Source organism: Scardinius erythrophthalmus (genome assembly GCF_964197995.2).
Source record: "Scardinius erythrophthalmus genome assembly, chromosome: 11".
NCBI classification, from domain to species: domain Eukaryota; kingdom Metazoa; phylum Chordata; class Actinopteri; order Cypriniformes; family Leuciscidae; genus Scardinius; species Scardinius erythrophthalmus.
The window spans coordinates 5,214,916-5,231,135 of NC_138231.1; the positions used below are offsets into that span (position 1 = coordinate 5,214,916).

Here is a 16,220-nt window from a genome sequence, read left to right on the forward strand (position 1 = left end):
CTGCTGTGTTTCAAGGGTTTTACTGACTGTGTTTTGACCTCTTTTGTCTGTTTTCTAATAATCTGGCATGATTGTCAGTTGGATCTGGGTGAATCTCACAGAACCTGTCGGGATCATGTCCAGGTCATTTTTCACCCCAAAATCAAAAGTAAAAATAAATAAATAAATTGTCATTGTTAGAATGTATGAAAATCTCATTCTTGTTATTGTAATGTGGAAAAATGTTAATAATTTTAAGTCATGACACCTTATTTTATAGCTCTTAATACAATACAGATAGATCGTTTCAAAGCAGCTTCACAGTAATAAACAAGAAAATAACAGAATCAATGATGCAAACTTCATCAGGTATGAAGAACCAGTTCAAATATTGCAGTATAGCAGCTGTAAAAAGACAATAGTTTCATTATTCAGCTCAAGTAAGTTCAGTGTTGATTCAGTTCAGTTCAAAAACTAAGTTTATCAATTATAAAATTAGTTCAATTCAGCTATAAGCAGCTCTACAACAGCGAACAGTGTTGTTATTCAGCTCGAGCTAGTTCAGAGTTGACTCTTCAGCTCAATAAGTGTCGATAACAATATAAGTAAAATCATTTATACCGTTGTTGTATTACAATATTTTTTTTAATAATAAAAAATGTAATGATAATCATTGAGAATAATTAGAATGGCACAAAACTGAAAAGTAAAACTTCTGATCACATTATTTTAATAAGAATTGAGGGGAAAATTGGGGGGGTTTGACAGGTTTGACAAGATTCACCCACTTACGGCACAATTTTCTTCATTCCATCTGCTCTCATACTGAGCTCATGTCATGCACACGGGAAATTCGCTTTTTAGAGACTTAAAGAGTTCAGTTCGTGATGTACACACTAATAAGAGCCGTGTGAGTTTACAGTCTAAAGAGCACACTGTAATTAGGTGACTGTAATTAAGAGCTTACTAAACACAGACGACACTGATGGAGGATGTGTGTGTGAGGTGAGTCAGAGCTGCTGAAATGAGAAGGTTTTAGCCTTATCTCACTGTTTTCTAAAAATGTTTTATCAGCATTTCAGAAATGTTTATTTAACAGAGTTCCCCCTTTTGTAGATGCATGTGTATTTTGAATAATATTTAACAGCGGTAGTGTTTCATTTGTACTGTAATTTCATCATGTATGATTTAATCCTGTTGGATCAACTACAGAAAAGAATAAATCAATAGTGCTCACTTGAACAAAGTAAATCCTTGATGTACCTGTATCGTAGGCTATGTTCTGAATGCAATACTAGCTTTTTTCCTTAGTGTACTGCATACCTTAAATGTTTAAAATTGGAACTATTTTCGAACAGACAATTACGGAATCTTGTTTCTGCCACAGAACAAAAAAATAAATAAAGTAAAATAAACTTACTTAAACTAAGTAATTGTGAGTTTTAATCTCACAATTCTGACTTTTTTTTCTCAGACTTGTATGAAGTCAGAATTGAAATTGAAAGGAATTGGAAAAAGTCTGTCAGAATTGCTTGAAGTTAGACTTGTAAGAACTTGTTAGGGCCCGAGCACCAATGGTGTGAGGACCCTCTTGGAATTGCTCAGTTTTTGTGAACTTGTAACTAGTAAAATTTTAATTTTTTCCCGTTAGAATTGGACAATAACCCGCAACTTCGACGTTAGGCCTATTTCTTAATTCCGAGTTATAAAGTCAGAACTGTGAGATTAAAAGTCACAATTACTTATTTTAAGTAAGTTTTTTACTTTAATTTTTGTTTAGGCCTTTATAGAGCTGGTAAGTCCCGCCCCTTCCGCAAAACCCTGCTGGACCTCAAAGTTGAAAAACCGTCAATGCAAGTGAATGGGAGAAAATAATTATTTTCTGGTCCCGTTTGAATTGTGCCATGAATTGAACATATGTTGTCTGTGAATTTTTTATATAACTTTTCGTGTAAAGAATGATACAATTTAGCGTGTAGAAGTTTGATACAGGTAGACTTTGTGTGAGAGCACTTTGTGGACTACAACTCTTCGCTGCTTTCGACGCGTTTGAAACGTCACCACCACTCGCACACGGACACTAGCTCACGGATCCCGCTAAACATGGCTGTGTCTTTGGTGCACTTCACCGCCTTCTTTCAGGGAGAGGACAAAATCGTTGATGTTGGCGAAAACCACGGGTAAGTCAACTTTATCGGGTGACGTCACATAGGCGACATGTAGTCTTTCTCGTTATGGCTTTTCCACAACTGCTAGCCGAAGAATCATACCATATACTGTCAAACTCGTAACATGAAAAATTATATAAAAAATTCACAGGCAACACGTTCACATTCATGGCAAAATTCAAACGGGACCAGAAAATAATTATTTTCTCCCATTCACTTGCATTGACGATTTTTCAACCTAGAGGTCCAGCGGGGTTTTACGGAAGGGGCGGGACTTACCAACCGTTCGCAAAGACCCGCCCCCTCACGATACATGATCTCACGCAGTGAAAAATACAACGTGAAGCAACACTGACAACACACTGAGACAGGACAGTACAGACCAAGTTACTCTTGATATGAAACGAAAAGTCTCAACTTTCAAATTTGGTCATTTTTTTTAAAGAAACTTAAATAAATACAATACTTAGAAACAATAAATACCTAATGTGTCGTGACCTCTTTTTTTTACAGTCTATGGTCGTGACAGATGGCTGTGGCGCCTCAGTTAAAGCTTCTCGTGAACCGATCATCTCTTCCTTCTAGTTAATTTATAGCATCAAATAAACATGAATGAACATAAGAAGGAATGTTGTTTTAACCGCGGAAAGACGTCAGTGCACTCCGTTTTTCAAGTTCAAATCCTCCAACGTTAAAGGAGAACTCCGGTCAATTTTAACATTGAGCTCATTTTTTTGTACATTTGGAGTGCTGTCAGTACAGAGAACAACGGCAAAAATCGGTGTTGCCTACAGTAGATGTGAAAGATATGTAAATGGATTAAATAACATCATTTTATACATATCTTTCACATCTACTGCAGTCAGATCCACTCGTGTTCACTCAGAAGGAATCACTCACATTTTCTGTGCACTTGTAATGACACATCAAGGATGTTAAGAGGCTAAAAGCAGGTTTAGTACTTGCCCTATTGAAGTCAACAGGGTGCAAATTTTAAAAATAGAATAACTCGGTGTAGGCAACACCGTGTTATCCTCTTTTTAAAATTTGAGCTCATTTAGCTCAATGTTAAAATTGACCGGAGTTCTCCTTTAATCTACTAACTCTCCTGACTGATCTGTCAGACAAACATGGCGGATTATGATTGGTCAGATTGCCTGTCAATCAAACTCCCTGCAAAGGGGCGAGGGGAAAAAGTCACAATTAATTTGGGGGCAAATTTTATTTATTTTGGTATTTTTCCAATTTTATTTATATTGGATTTTTCTATTAATTTACGACGTTATAATGGCCCATCCAAGTCAAAACAGTCAAGAGTAAAATAGCTGACAAAGCTAACATTTAAATATGAATTCATATGCCCACATAATTAGATCCCTAGCTTAGTGAGCAATGTGCATTTGTTTCTTCCCTGTGCAGATTTTGCGGTTGACTTATAGTGATGTCAGAATTGAAACGAAAATCATTTATTTGTTAAATCAATTATTTTTTTAATTACTATGAAAATACCTGTACTACAGTATATTTGAATCAGTTTACACATAGGCCTACTCTTTCGAACATATCATTGTGAGTACATATGAATACATTCTTTACTCTTTTCAATTAGTTTTTCTTTACATACAGTAAAATATAGGCCGGGTGTGAGAAGTAGATGCTTCCAGTCAAAATTCAAGTTTATTTTAGCAGAATTTTATGCAAACATACAAACTACTATGCTATGCAAAAATACAACAAATAATAACTGTGCAAAATTCCCTCTCCAGCTCAATTTGGAGATAATCTGAGGCACCTTGGTTAAAAAAAAAAAAAATGTAGCTGCATCATTCTATGTTTTTTACAGTGCTTTGCAGTGATTTTATGTGTACCTGAATTCTATAACCATGAAATACTTTAACGGCAAAAAAAAAAATATATATATATATTTTTTTTTATCTTGGTGTTGACAACATGGTTGACACCAAATCTCAATTTTACTGAGATTTTACATCTTTAACGTTTCTTTGATCACATAAACAAACTGACAAATTGTGTACTGGCCAAATTAGGAAAGTGCTGCTTTTTAAACACACAAATGATAAAACACAATTAAAGGATTTGTAAATAATGCACTACTTAGTAAGTGAATGTGAGTTTTCTTTTTTTTTGATAAGATACCAAATGCTGAGATTAGAAAATTATAATGGCGGTGAATTTTCACTTGTGAAATCTCTTGCTGGAGTTCTTTGCGTGGTCGATGAGCAGCTGGCAGGGGGTGAAGTGGTTACCATAAACCTCTTCAAAGCGCTTCATTTTCTGGACAAGTTTGTCTGCTCCATATGAATCCACAAAACGGAACGGGCCTGAAATGTGGGAAAAAAGTGGGTTGCCAAAGTTTACTTAGCAAATCCTTAACTATCCCCAGGCATAATGCGGTATACCACAGGGTTAAGTGCTGGGCCCGCATCATTTACGATAAATCATTTTAATTACAAGGTGTGTAATGTCGGTTACCTCCCAAGCAAGGCGGGAAGCCAAGTCCAAACACGGCTCCGATGTCTCCCTGCACAGGGTCAGGCAGAATGCCTTCCTGTAGACACAGTACAGCCTCGTTCACAAAACGAGACAAGAGTCTGTACTGAATATCCTCATCGCCGGAGCTAAAGAGGGACAGAGAGAAATATGAAGGGGTTTTTCCGAGGTAAATCAAGGTTAAGGATGCTACAATCTGTGGCGTTAATCATGCAAACCAACTTACACAGCAGGGGGCGCTGTTAGCTTGAAGCTCTTAAGAATCTCTTCGGCTCCTGAGTTCACCGTCTTTTCTTTCGACTTGGCTCCGTACACATAACAACCCTTTCCAGACTTGCGCCCTGAAGTGCACAGATATACATGCAATAACAATCTGAAAGCTGAATTGGAATACGACAAGAATAGTTACGCTTTTTTTAGCTGTAGTTTATAAAATTTAAAGTCCCCCCGTAGTCAAAAATGTTATCCCTTAAAACTCATCTTTGATCACGAAAATGACATTTAAACGCTTTTTCCTGTGAATTTTTTCTTCTTCATGCCTTAAAATAGCCCGAATGCAACTCTACACCCTTGCTTCATTTAGTATACACGGTTCTATAAATATGATAATTAGCCCCGTCTCCACACACTCACAACAGCTCAGAGATTCACTAGGTCAACTTACTGAGGTAAACGCTGCACAATGGTATCGCTCTTTACAACGTCAGACACATAACGGTAATTAATATGATTAGCCTTTTGCTTGACTGTTATCAAACAGCTAATAATGTGTTGCTAATGTTACACAAACCATGTTCCAGTTCGCATCTCAGAGTCAGGCATCTGCCGTCTAACAATCATAAGAAACGCTTTGAACAACTCAGAACGTCAGTGGAGAAAGGCATATAGTTCATCATAACATTGTAATATATATCATACACACGCTAGGCTATATTGCTAAATCTACCCAATTTTTCATATCAACAGAAAAATATACCGGCATCTATAACCTCTATAACATCTATAACCTGGCATCTCTCGAGACTTCCCAGCTAGTTCACCGTTAATGATATGCAAAAGCCCGCTGGCATGTTAACGTGATTGGTTACAAGGTAGTTTGTGACGTCAGAAACACCAGCGATTTCAAACCGTGTTTTTGGTTCACCGCAGTTTTTAAGAGATACTCAGCAGTGGTGTTGACTTATGAATTTGCACATGGTTTGTCTTAAAGCACATTAAAAACACCGTATGGACATATAAACAACATTAAAAACTTGATTTTCACCACAGAGTGAAAAAAAGTCTTTAAGTCATTAGTCAGATGCACATTCATTTTTGAGTGAACTATCCCTCTTTAATTCTGATCATCCATGAAGATAAAGCTGTATGTAGTTTTACAGATGTACCTTTGAACCCCTTTTGGACCATCATCTTCAAGACCTCAACATTTCCTCCTCCGAATCGTGTTCCAAAAGCCTTGCCAAGATCCTCTGCAACATGAGCCGCCACGTCAATACCGACCTCGTCAGCAAGTGTCGCCGCACCGACAGGAAACCCGAATCCTGTTGTCAGGGAATCCAGTTTCTTGGGCCCAACTCCTTCCTGCAGTCGAAGTGATGACACATGAAGATGAGCTCATTTTTAGCTCATAGAATAAAAATAGTTTTGAACAAAAACAGTCAAATTAAATTGAATTAAAAGGTTGAATTAAATTTCTGGTGCTCCACAAAGCACCTTTTAACCACAAACAAGCAATTTATTTTTTTAATTTTAAACGCCATGTCAACATCAAGGCTATCTTCATGGCGAGAACAAAGTGTCACACAGTTAACCAAAATCTATACAAAACATTTAAGGTTAAAGGAGAACTCCGGTCAATTTTAACATTGAGCTCATTTTTTTGTAAATTTGGAGTGCTGTCAATACAGAGAACAACGACAAAAATCAGTGTTGCCTACACCGAGTTATTCTATTTTTAAAATTTGCACCCTGTTGACTTTAATGGGGCAAGTTTTAAACCTGCTTTTAGCCTCTTAACATCCTTGATGTGTCATTACAAGTGCACAGCCAATGTGAGTGATTCCTTCAGAGTGAACACGGGTGTATCTGACTGCAGTAGATGTGAAAGATATTAATAAAAATGATGTTATTTCAGCCAGCGCACATACCTGTGTTTTCTTCCTGTTTTCGGTCGAAGGCCACAGTAATCGATTGTCGAGTTCACGCGCGTGATCATAGGTAACTAAACCTATGCGTGTGAACTGGACAATCGATTACTATGGACTTACTATCGACTTATAGTCCAGTGCGACTTATAGTCCAGAAAATATGGTAAGTTATTTATTCTTTCTGTGCGGCCCGGTACCAAATGTCCGGCCCGGGGGTTGGGGACCCCTGATTTAGGGTGTGTTCACACTTAATACTCGGTTCACTTGGTCCGGACCAAAACATTTTAAAATGTAGTCCTGGAACAAATAAAGATCATTTTTTGCATGAGCACATCAAACATCTAGGAATTTACCTGCAGTGCACGAATGGCCTCGGCTAACATGGGTGCCAGACAACGAGTGGTGTAAAACCCTGGCCCGTCCTGTTAAAATATACACACAGTCACTCACTGATGCCTGATGAACCCTGAAAACATGTGACAGAACGTGTTCTTACCCCCACCACTATGATGACCTTCCCCTGTTTAAGTCCCACGGCCACGGCAGATGCTGTTGTGTCTTTAGATGTTTTATCTGTGGTGATGATTTCCAGCAGTTGCATTTTATCCACCGGAGAAAAATAATGCATCCCGATCACCTACATAACACACAATTAGTTCAGAATTAAAGGGATATTTCACCACTGGAAAGATGAATGTGTATTTAAACTGGTTAATTTATGTGAAATGTGAAATTATTTTAGAAGTTGGTGCCTTCTAGACAGAGAAAAGCCAGAAAATGTATTTTTGGCTCATGTGGATGAAAGACAACAACTCCCAGAATGCACTTGCTTTGCTGCCCTACAAGGCCACTCCCAAGCCACGCCTACCGGTTACAGAGGGCAGTATCGGAAGAAATGATACAACTAGGCTACTAGTTACTCGAAACTGAAAAGACGCTGTTTTATTGTGAGATCTTATTGGGTTGAGAACATGCGGGACGAGCTCCTCCTACTGGCTGTAGTCTCTCGCCTCTGGACACATATTTCCAGACACACAATTCAGAAATCTCTCGTCTCAGGGGTCATGAGGGAGGGAAGCACGGTCATTCCAGAATACAACCGGTTTTCTACTGATACAAAGCCTAATGCTAATCGGTGAAGTATTCCTTTAAGACTTTTGCAATAAATCACTCCTTCAGAACTGACTAATGACAAGTAAAACACACACATGCGCACCTTTTCAGGTCTCCTGCTGGCTGCTGCGATGTCTTTGATGGGCAGAGCGGATGTGTTGGTGGCAAAGACACAGTGAGGAGGAATCACCTGCACACAGGACAGGTATGCTCAGTAGTGTACACGACTAGAAACATATCAGCAAGCCTGTATAATCGCACTCAACACAAAGCTAAACTTACGGCCTCAACCTCTTTCACCACTTTATGTTTGATTGACAGGTCTTCAAACACAGCTTCAATGACCATATCCACATTCTCGAAACCACGGTAGTCCAGCTGTCCCGACAGCAAGGACATTATCCCATCTCTCTCGAACGTCGTCAGACTCTTCTTTTTTGTTTTGTCGTTAAGCCTGAGAAAGAAACAATGAAATGTATTTATTAGATTTAATATAAGTTATACATATATAAATTTAAATGTAAACTAGGGCTGTGCAACAATTAATCGTGATAAAAGTTTGTGTATTTACATATCTTACATAATATATGTGTGTGTACTGTGTTTAATTATTTTGTATATATAAATACACACACATGCATGTATATACTTGAGAAATATTTGCATGTATATACTGTAGATATATTTATATATCTATATATTTATATTATATATAATTATTTTATATATAAATAACACTTTTTTATTAAATATGTACATGCATGTGTGTATATTTATATATACAAAAATAAATATATATATATATATATATATATATATATATAAGTGAAAATAACATTACAAACTATTTAATCAATTCTAAAAAAATATATATATATTTATTTAAAAATAAAAAATTTATTTTTATTTTTTTACAAATAAAATCTATAGAGAATGCACTTACAAAGGGACCTTTCTAGCCAAAATATCAACAATTTTTTTTTTCACAATAGAAATATCCATGATTTTTTATAGGATTGGAAATCACAAATCCTGATATTTCCAGGATTGCCATTACTGTGTGAACACTTATTATAAGGGGATATTTTCATATTTGTATTTATTTTTATTCTTAAATTTTAATAGAGTAACAGTCTAATTTCATGGCCGTCTCTGAACAGAAAGATCACAGCACTGACATCTGGTGGCTCTCAGCTGTAATTGTTTCTTTCTAATGTCATGGAGTGCAGCGCCCTCTGCTGCCTCACACCATAACCTGTAGCTGATGTCTCCAAGTCAGGTGGGTTTGAAAAACTAACTTGTACTTGTATATTATATTTATCATGATAATATCTATGTGTGTGCTACACCAACCCCTTGTACACCTGTTGTTGACCTCTGGCAAGTCCTTCCTGTGTCGTGTCCTTTAAGATGGTGGACACACCCTTGTCTACCGTTACCTGGGCAACGCCTGCTCCCATAAGCCCCGCCCCCAGGACAGCCAGCTTTCTAAAAAGTGTAAAAAGCACAATCAGTTATTACACCCTTGTCCTGATGACATCATATCACTAAGCCCCTCCCATCAGACGTACTTCACATCTCTCTCTGGGTGCCCAAAGTGGTTCTTTTTGCAGGCCACCTGACCATGATACAGACCAATCAGGGCTCTGGACTCTGATGTCATCGCCAGCTTGCCGAAGTTCTAGAAAACAGACAGTCAGGCTGCATGAATAAATTATGCCGAAGTTATTTTAAGTAAACCTGTAAAGCCTAACATATGAAATAATATTATTACTATTATTATCTTTATTTAACCAGGAGAAAAGACTCACTGAGATTAAAATCTCTTTGATAGCTTATTCTTTACTAAAAGAGAATAAGCCATCAATCAAATGACAGAAGGCATGCAGTAGAGTGTGTGCAACAAGTTTTGCTCATGTTGATCATTTAGAGGCCTTATTAAACTAGTAAAACCCTGAAATCTGATTGGATGTGCCACGTTCAGGAGGGGATGACACTGACCTGAGATTCAGTCTGATATCCAGCAGCGTTTCCTTTTTCAATGCCCGTCTGAACACACTAAAAACACACAAAAACTTGTGAGTTCATGAGCGCCTGAGCGTGTATGTGTGCCAGTGCACGTGTGCGTTTACCTCTATGATCTTCAATGGTGCAGGATAAAGCCCTTTACTCTGTTTCATGACTTTACTGTGGACAGTTTTGTAGATCTGTTTCCTGACCGGTGGCAGACCCATTATAAAATCCTGCACCTCTGGAAAAACAGATTATAAAACAATAAAAAAGGCCTTTAATAAACAGACAAGTCAAGAGTCTGTCTTATCTCATCTCGACACTCATGTTTGTCTTACTCTGAACGAGTCCTTTCTTCTTTTCCATGGTGACTTTTTTACCAGCGAGACCTTTAGCAAAATCAACAGCCACTTCCTCCAGATACTCGATGGTCCTCTCTTCTGGACTCTTCAGTCCTGGACCTGCCACATAAAACACAAACACGTTATAGAGGTTCAACTCTGCACATGTGCAGCTTTTAATCTTTCCTCTGAAGTCCACTTTAAAAGCTAGTCAAGGTTTCTTGCATTCCCTTCTTAATTAACCAGACTGTTGTTGCTTCTAAAGTCCCCCTGCATTCAATAATTGTATCCCTTAAAACTCATCTTTGATAATCAAAATACATATTTAAATCTTTTTTTCCCCAGTGAAAATAATTTCTTCATGTCTTAAAATAGCTTGAATGTCACTTTAAACCCTTGCTTAAATTTAGTTTAATTTAAGTTGAACTAAAACTGAAATACAAGTAAATGAAACAAACATTTCATTTAATCGCGATAGCAACATTTTTCAGTTACATCTTATATTTTCTTTTATTTCAGCTTCAAGTAACAAAACAATTTTTAATAGTTTTAGTCTAAGTTAACAACAACAACATGTTCAGGAAGCCTATAAATAATATTAAGAAATTTATTATCTTTTAAAAACAAAGCAGGGAAAAATCCTGTTTTCCATGATAACACCTCCTTGAATATGTTTACATGATTCATCTGTGATAGAAGGACTGTTTATTTATTTATTTATTATTATAATTGATTAAATCACCCAGAGGATCCACCAGCTGATGTACGAGCCCCATTTTTTTGGCTTTATCTGCCCTTATGTTCCTGCCGGTCAGCATCATATCAAACGCAGTGGGAAGGCCGACCTAAGACACACAAACATCATTATGAAACCCTCATTATGAGTTAGGGATCGTCTACATCTGAGCGGTCAGGGAGCGTCAGTAAAGTCCTCACCATTTTGGGCAGCCTCTGAGTCCCTCCAGCCCCGGGCAGAAGTCCCAGCATCACCTCTGGGGTGCCCAGAATCGTCTTCTTACTCTTAGTGGCCAGACGGTACTGACATGCAATGGCAAACTGAAAGAACAAGATAAATGAGAACCATGTGTGAATTTTATTGTCTCATTTAATATTATTAAAGTCTGCATGTTATCATAGGACACTGTTCTTTATTAAGCCCGTTCACACCAAGAACGGTAAATATGTAAATATATCTATAACGATAAGTATATAAGCGTCCACACCACCGGACGATTTCTTACAAGTGCAAGCTGTAGTTTTGTCGACGGCCGCTTTAAATGCTCGAGCTCTTTAAAGCAGGATAGATTCCGATTGGCTGTCAATGTTTTTAATCATTAATCAGCTGGAAAAAAGTGATTCCAACTATATTGTTTCTCTGTCCTGTTATCGTTATTGCTGCGGTGTGGAGTCTTCTTTTATATTTTGAACGATTGTAGAACTATATCTTTATCGTTATAGTTATCGTTCTTGGCATGAACAAACCTTTATTCAGTATACAAATAAAGGAAACATCTGACTTATAAATAATGCTGAATTATAATACCTTTTTTTTTTGTATCTTTAACCATTTATACAGTTCTTAACTGTGAGTTAATTTAGTATTATTTATGTACTATCAGAGTATTTATTAATATTTTGAATTGGCTCTTATTCTAAAATTTTCAGTTTGATTTTAGAAATTCTGTTGTGTAATTTTGTCATTTTTATAAGTTTTTATTTTTTTCTACATAGCTTTAATTATTCATTTCAGTTTTAGAAATTTTAGTTTCTCAATTTAAAGGGGTGGTATAATGCCCTTTTCACAAGATGTAAAATAAGTCTTTGAAGTCCCCAGAGTGTGTGTGTGAAGTTTTAGCTCAAAATACCCCACAGATATTTTTATATAGCATGTTAAATTTGTCACTTTTTGAGGGTGAGCAAAACGCACCGTTTTAGTGTCTGTCCCTTTAAATGCAAATGAGCTGCTGCTCCCGGCACAGGGGGGCGGAGCTTCAGCAGCTTGTATCCTTTTACCTCACACAGACATGCACTGGAAATTTCAAAAACTTTTAGCCTTTTATGTTCAAACCGAAGTCAGAGAGATGGAGAGACTCAATAAGAAGTGACAATATGCAGAAAACATTTCTGAATGGTTAGTTGATGAATTTATGTAGCTTATGTGTAGTTATCTTCTAGTCATTGATTAGCATATTCTGTCTTGATAATCTAGAAATCGTGTTCAGGGGGCGGGTTTATGTAAATTCTAGGGTTGGTGATGTCACTAACCCGGGAGGAATGTGGTGTAGTCTCTACCAGCCGTTTGTTGTAGTCCTTAAAAAGCGATTTCTTTAAAAGCAAATATCTCCCTTTGCTTTGAACTTTGAGCGTCGTAACTTTGCAGATGTTGTTTGTGCTCAAACAGCAAAATTACACACTAACTAAAGTTAGAAAAGTGAAATCATAATCAACCACCCCTTTAAAAGTAATTATTTCAGATAGTTGCCAAGGCAACGGTTCTAATTTTCAAAAGATTTCCATCAAAATTTAGATTTTATTTATGCTTTATTTTAATCACTGACAAATGTTATTCGTTTTTAGTTAACAATAACATCACTGCTGTTCACACAGTTAAAAGGCATCTCAAAAATGATTTAATGATTTATTAAAAACAAATAAGAGTGAAATAATACAAGGGAATAAATAAACACATGATCATGTGCTGACCTCCAGTCCACCGCCCAGACAGGAGCCGTTAATAGCAGCCACAATAGGGATGGGGGATTTCTCAATCTGGTCAAACATCTTCTGTCCTTCCTGTGACAGTGATGTCACTTCCTCCGCAGTGTTGCAGGCCTGAATCATACTGAAAGATGAAGATAATGATGAATATGAGTCTCTATAAAAGGTCTAAGCAATCTGCGTGTGTGAGAGTGTGTGTGGTACTTGATGTCGGCTCCTGCGATGAAGCATCCTGGTTTCCTGGAGATGAGGACGGCGCTCTTCACTGCTGAATTCCCCCAAATCTCATTCATCACCTCCGTCATCTCTGCCTGCATCTGCTTGGACAGAGTATTCACCTACAAAACACACACTAATTATATACAATCTCAGTTCAAATGATTTTTTATATTTCTGATTTGTTTGATGAAAAATACAGTAATATAGTGAATTATTACTACAATTTAAAACAACTGTTTTCTATTGGAATATATTTAAAATGTAATTTATTCCTGTGATCAAAGCTGAATTTTCAGCATCATTACTCCAGTCTTCAGTGTCACATGATCCTTTAGAAATATTTCTAATATGCTTGATTTGCTGCTCAAGAAACATTTATGATTATTATCAATGTTGAAAACAGTTGCTGCTTTATATTTTTGTAGAATCCGTGATCATTTTTTTTTTTTTTTCAAGATTCTTTACTGAATAGAAAGTTCAAAAGAACAGCATTTAATTGAAATCTTAATTGATCTTTTGTAAGATTATACATTTCTTTACTGTCACTTTTGGTCAATTTAATGCATAAAATATGAATAAAAGTATTAATTTCACTTTTTCACAATAGGAGGCACCTATTGTATCTGTTCCCGTTCTTATTATTATTCTTCCGACTGGGAGTCTATGGCAGCCCATAGAACCGATTGCGGGAAAGTTGTTTTGGTTTGACATTCTGATAGAGGACAGTCCCAACATTAAATACACCAATTTTGGTGTTTCTAAGTCATTCCCTCTAGCGCCACCACCTGTCCAAAGTTTCACTAATATTTTTCTAATAACTTTTGAACCGTAAGGCCAATCAACAAAATTATTTTTTTCCTCTGATTCCTGAGCTCATGACGATTCGATTGCACCCTATGACGTCATTTTCCGTCATAAAAATATGGCCGCCATTTTGAATTTTCCTAAAAAGCTACTTTTTCGAACTCGTCCTAGACGGTTTGTCCGATTTGCACGAAAATTGCTGAATAAAAGTATTAATTTCTTTAAAAAAATGTGTACTTATCGCAAACTTTTGAACAATAAACAACACTTTGATTAAACTTTTAATAAATAAACACTGACATAATTAATCAGAGGAATCATGGGAGAACAGAACACACCTTTGAGTTTGGATCATTGATTCGTACCACAGCAACATTATCTTTGACTTCATAACTGACATGAGTGCGAGCTGCAGACAGAGACAGAGACAAATGAGTGATTAAAAAGAAATCATTAAATATATTTCTATTCATCAATTCTGTTTTTAACAGTTACCCAGCACAGCTGATGATACGGATAGACTTCTCTGTCCATGACCTATGACCCAAAAACATAAATAAACATGATCACACGAGTCTAAAGTTCCACATGAAACTTCCATGAGAAAGTCACATAGTCCTTCAAACCACATAGAGGTCATTTCCTTTTAACAAAGTTATATTTATGAATATTGTATCAGAAAAAAGCTGGTTTGTGTTTGATTAAACAAGTGATTTATTAACTCGTATTCTGTATCTTATAAAATGCAGCTGTAAATAAAAAAATATTCCATGTTAATAATAAACATAAACTGTGTTATGATAATACCTCTGAGTAAGCTATGCTTAAAGTTTTTTTGGCCCAAACAGATTATAATCAATATTTTATTGATTATATTACAGTATAAATTGTAAGATCAATATGTTGTACACCACACAGCAGTCTTAAACATTATATATTTAATTAAATTTGGGGTCTCTGTTGAAATGCAACATCTTTGGCCTAGAATCCAATTGTCATTGAACTTTGCCCCAGTTCCCCCATACAACCCCACCTGTCACACTCACATGACCAAACACACACCGTGTGTCAGCAGGTCATAGAAAGCTTGTATTAGTTAAAATAATACTAAAGAAATCATAAACTTACAACAAACATGGAAAAAATTCACATCAATATACATTAATATATTTTTTAGCTATATATAATAGCTATATATAATTGTAATATAGCTGTTGATTAAACAGGTTTTAAAGGCTTTTATTAAACCGATTATTGACAATTTATATGCTACATGTATAGCATAATAAAATATATGACTATTTTTAATGTTTTAAAAGAAGTCTCTTATGCTAATCAAGGCATACAGAAAAAAAACTGTTATATTGTGAAATATTATTACAATTTGAAATAATGGTTTTCTATTTGAATATACTTTAAATATAATTTATTTCTATGATGCAAAGCTGAATTTTCATCAGCATAATTACTCCAGTCTTTAGTGTCACATGATCCTTTAGAAATCATGCTGAAAATTTAGCTTTGCATCACAGAAATAAATTGTATTTTAAATTATTTTAAAATAGAAAATCATTATTTTAAATTGTAGCCTAATAATATTTCCCATCAAATAAATGCAACATTGATAAGCATAAGAGACTTCCTTCAAAAACATTAAAAATAGTAATGTTTCCAAAATGTATGTATATAAATAATAATGCAAATAACAGAACGGTCTCTTAATCTGTATTCATTTTTTTATGATTTCAGAGTCACAAAAACTGTAAACATAGTTGGATGGTAACCTGTCACACACCTGTACAACTAATTTTAAATTACTAATCGTTTATATAATTATAATTTAAAATGTTATACACATTACACAATTATTACTATAATAATATTTGCTCAACTGTGACCCACTGACCAATACTGTAAAAACTAGGTGAAAGTTCAATCATGCAGGTCCCCTCATTCTCTCTTCTTATTACGTTTTAAATGTGTTTAGGACTCCTGATATACAAGTACAATATAATTGATATGCACAATAATACGTTTATGAATATAAGTTTGTCACCTGTGACAGTTTTCGCGGCTGAACAGCAGCTCCGCGACAACAGTAGTCTCGCGCTCGCCATCCTGTTCACAACGACGTCACCGTCAACGCGCGTGTACGCACTGACAAGCGCGCGCATGAGCGCGAGTCCCTGCAGCCGCCATTTAGGTTGCCA

At 36.1% G+C, this 16,220-nt stretch overlaps 1 protein-coding gene across 1 annotated transcript; it reads right to left on the bottom strand.

The window, feature by feature from the left end:
• Positions 1 to 3,805: 3,805 nt before the first annotated feature.
• hadhaa (hydroxyacyl-CoA dehydrogenase trifunctional multienzyme complex subunit alpha a) lies at positions 3,806 to 16,163 on the bottom strand. The gene is made up of 20 exons (XM_081379436.1): positions 16,067 to 16,163; positions 14,506 to 14,547; positions 14,349 to 14,419; positions 13,192 to 13,325; positions 12,973 to 13,111; positions 11,206 to 11,325; positions 11,012 to 11,114; positions 10,267 to 10,389; positions 10,051 to 10,169; positions 9,920 to 9,976; positions 9,490 to 9,599; positions 9,272 to 9,406; positions 8,201 to 8,372; positions 8,022 to 8,108; positions 7,302 to 7,442; positions 7,159 to 7,227; positions 6,044 to 6,239; positions 4,885 to 4,999; positions 4,641 to 4,786; positions 3,806 to 4,489 (listed from the first exon to the last, which is right to left on the bottom strand). The coding sequence occupies exons 1-20, from the start codon at positions 16,125 to 16,127 to the stop codon at positions 4,344 to 4,346; spliced, it is 2,286 nt and encodes a 761-aa protein (XP_081235562.1). The 5' UTR covers positions 16,128 to 16,163; the 3' UTR covers positions 3,806 to 4,343.
• Between the last annotated feature and the right edge of the window lie 57 nt (positions 16,164 to 16,220).